The following is a 2,839-nucleotide window of genomic DNA, read 5'->3' as shown; positions in this document are numbered from 1 at the left end:
CTGAATTGAAAATGACTCAAGTAAAGCATGTCTGACCCATCGTTTTAAAATACAGAATGTTTGTTATGTTACTATGCAAAAAAAATGTAGAAATAATAATTTACTTTTTGACGTAGTTATTTTCTTGATAAAGGGAGTCTACTTTACTTAAAAAACGTAATCTATGTTGTATAAATGTTCTTGAATGAGGGGTCGGTTTCAAAATCTCCCCTTTAATTTTGTTTATCACTGTTGTTGACTTATTTTTTGATTGTGTTCGTTTATTACTGAATTATGATCGATTTTCATTCAAGAGTTTATTTGGTTAATTTATTGTTGATACTTTAATGAATACGATTAATATCGGTTAACACAACAAATTTTGTCCAATCATTTTTTATCGATTGGTTACCCTTATTAAAACATGCGAAATAGAATAGTTTGTTTGCAGCGTAAAGCAGATAATGTTTTTCGTTTATTATCAAATAAGATCATTAGTCAGATGAGATATTTCTTTTTCATTGGAAAATTAAAATGCTACACAGCCATCGATTACGCAATACACATAAATTGTTTTTCATTTGTGGTTAATAAAGATGTAATTAAAAATTTTGTTAAACGCAAAATTAAATAATATATCCTTTTTAGTAGAAAGGAAGGTAATGATAAAAAATTCTATAGTCTGTATTCCAGGAATGGCTGTATCAGGACGTAAACAAGTAAACCTGCTAGGATCAGTAGCAGCAGGATCAGCAGAAGATTTCGATCACTGCTGTGAGCCATGCCTTACCACAGGTCAACATATAGAAGCTCACGGGTTTTGTGTCACATGTCAAGAATACCTTTGTAAAACTTGCCACGATGTCCACACAAAAACGAAAGTCATACGCAATCATAGAATTTTGCAGCGTAATGATTTTGATAAGATTCAAACTACAAGAAAATCAAATAATGAATGCACTGAAATGTGTCAAGTTCACAAAAAAGAAATAATCAAATTTTATTGTCCCTCACACCGTGCACTCGGATGTAATGACTGTATAACTTTAGGACACAGAACATGCAAAGTTGATTACATACCTAAAAAATGCGAAAGTATCGCAGATGGGAAAGAATTCGATGACGTCATGCAGAAACTCGGCGAAAAATTAAAAGAAGCAGAAGATATATCGAAGAAGGCTAAAGGCAGTAGAGGCAACATAAATGATTACAATAAAGAAATCATTAAGGCGATCACTGAATTCCGAAAAGAAATAAACGACCGCCTAGATCTGATGCAAAAAGATGCCTTAAATAATGCTGAGGAAATAAAGTCCAACGACAACAAAATTATTCAGCATGTCTTTGATAAATGTGAAAATACGATTTCCGGTATAAAAGGCTTGCTTTCAAATCTACATGCAAGCAAATCAAATCATCAAGACGGTCAACTCTACATTGACATGAAGCGGGCAGAATGTACGCTAAAATCAGATGAATTAAATGACACAGAACAAACATTATTGCATACCAAAATGCACTATTCATTTCAACGAAATGCTGAACTCGAAACATTGTTCTGTAAGAAAATGGTCTTCGGTGAGATTGTCGATCATTCTCGTCATGAATCTACAAAAGTGACAAATACTGTTGTTTGTCTGATTGGGAAAGGAGTTATCAATGTTAAAACTTCATCAGATAAGTGGGAATGTGATATTAATGGATGTGCAGTTCTTAACACAAATAAACTAGTTGTAGCTGATCGCAAGAACAATAAGGTAAAATTGATATCTATAGAGAACAAATGTGTACAAGAAGAGAAAGCTCTAGACTCAGGCCCATTTGATATTGCTGTAATGTCTCAGGATCAGTTCGCTGTAACAATGCCGAAAATCAATGAAATATTGGTCATGACAACAGACGACAAGCTATCATGTGTCCGCAGTATTAAAGTGGATAGGAAGTGCTATGGTATAGACTTTAATCAGGATCGTCTTTATGTTGCTTGTTTGTCTCCTCCTAGTGTGACTGTACTGAATACACATGGTGATATCCGGAATAACATCTCTCTGAAATTTCTTTCACCTTACTATGCCCCGTATATTGCTGTGAGAAAGGATTCCAAACTTCTGTATATCAGTGACTTTGGTAACAACAGTATAACGAGTGTATCATTTAATTTACAAGGTGAACTTATGGCTACATATAGACATACAGATCTTAGAGGACCAAATGGAATGTTGATGTTAGGTGACGGGGCATTACTTGTGTGCTGTTCTGGTACTGGAACAATTCATAAAGTCAACGGACACTTGAATCAAGGGAAGATAATTTATAAAGATAAAACCAGTCTGAAATCAATATGCTACAGTTCACGCTATGATGAGGTTTATGTTGGTTGCTATGGAAACCAGTTGAAAGTTTTTGGCACACAATGATCACTTTATTCATTTGAAAACGGGAGAGTACATACAATTGTGTGATAATTATTCTTTATTGTAGAAAAGTCATTATGATATCAAAACATAATAAAAGAACTTCATGGTATTTATTCCAATGTTTTATTTGTACTTGTATATTATGAAACATAGCTTAACAAACTTTTATCACATTGATTCAAAACATTTGTTTAGTTAACGTTTCATATAAATGATTTTAAATCTAACATATTTATGTAAACATGTGACTGATCATGTTAAGCTCGATGCTTGTTTAAGGGGACAATCTGAAGTATTATATTCAACATCACAATCAGCATCATCATCATAATGCTTATAATCATTTTCATAATCACAATCATTTTATTATAATACTTTATTCCCTTGCCAACTATATTGTATAAAATACATATCCAGTACTAACGGATATAAGCTTTTATAAC

The 2,839-nt window shown here is 32.7% G+C and overlaps 1 protein-coding gene across 1 annotated transcript; it reads left to right on the top strand.

The window, feature by feature from the left end:
* The first annotated feature begins 674 nt into the window (after positions 1-674).
* LOC132725709 (uncharacterized) lies at positions 675-2,396 on the top strand. Its single transcript, XM_060710891.1, has one exon. It carries the CDS (start codon positions 675-677, stop codon positions 2,394-2,396), a length of 1,722 nt encoding a protein of 573 aa, XP_060566874.1.
* The last annotated feature ends 443 nt before the right edge of the window (positions 2,397-2,839 follow it).

This window comes from Ruditapes philippinarum, unplaced genomic scaffold (genome assembly GCF_026571515.1).
Source record: "Ruditapes philippinarum isolate M1 unplaced genomic scaffold, ASM2657151v2 ctg5035_1_1_1_1, whole genome shotgun sequence".
Lineage (NCBI taxonomy): Eukaryota > Metazoa > Mollusca > Bivalvia > Venerida > Veneridae > Ruditapes > Ruditapes philippinarum.
The sequence above is the reverse complement of the archived record's forward strand: the minus strand, read 5'-3'. Positions and strand labels throughout refer to the sequence as shown.

Bases quoted from the DNA above. Each gene is read 5' to 3' on its own strand.
- LOC132725709 (XM_060710891.1), top strand. From the start codon at position 675: ATGGCTGTATCAGGACGTAAACAAGTAAACCTGCTAGGATCAGTAGCA.